Source organism: Phaethon lepturus, unplaced genomic scaffold (genome assembly GCF_000687285.1).
Source record: "Phaethon lepturus isolate BGI_N335 unplaced genomic scaffold, ASM68728v1 scaffold23305, whole genome shotgun sequence".
Classification (NCBI taxonomy): Eukaryota; Metazoa; Chordata; class Aves; order Phaethontiformes; family Phaethontidae; genus Phaethon; species Phaethon lepturus.
Window position 1 is genome coordinate 2,858 of NW_010541509.1, and position 245 is coordinate 3,102.

The following is a 245-nucleotide window of genomic DNA, read 5'->3' on the forward strand; positions in this document are numbered from 1 at the left end:
ACCCTTCACCGTAGGCTTTTCAATTTGGGAGATACGGAAACAGAGTTGGAGAGCTGTTAGCACTTTGCTCGGAAACGAACATGATTTTCAGCTACGGTGACGTTCACGGCTCGCGTTTCTGTGTCTCCTTGCACCACAGAAAAGCAGGGCCCAGAGCGGAAGAGGATTAAAAAGGAGCCCGCCACCAGAAAGCCTGGCTTGCTCTTCGGAATGGGCCTTTCGGGGATCCGGGCAGGCTACCCGCT

General features: G+C 54.3%; 1 protein-coding gene across 1 annotated transcript in view; it reads left to right on the forward strand.

The window, feature by feature from the left end:
* Positions 1 to 245, forward strand: part of ANKRD11 (ankyrin repeat domain 11) — a 12,398-nt gene that overhangs the window by 301 nt on the left and 11,852 nt on the right. Inside the window, 1 exon segment of the mRNA XM_010287761.1 lies at positions 140 to 243. Coding sequence (XP_010286063.1) covers positions 140 to 243 — 104 coding nt within the window.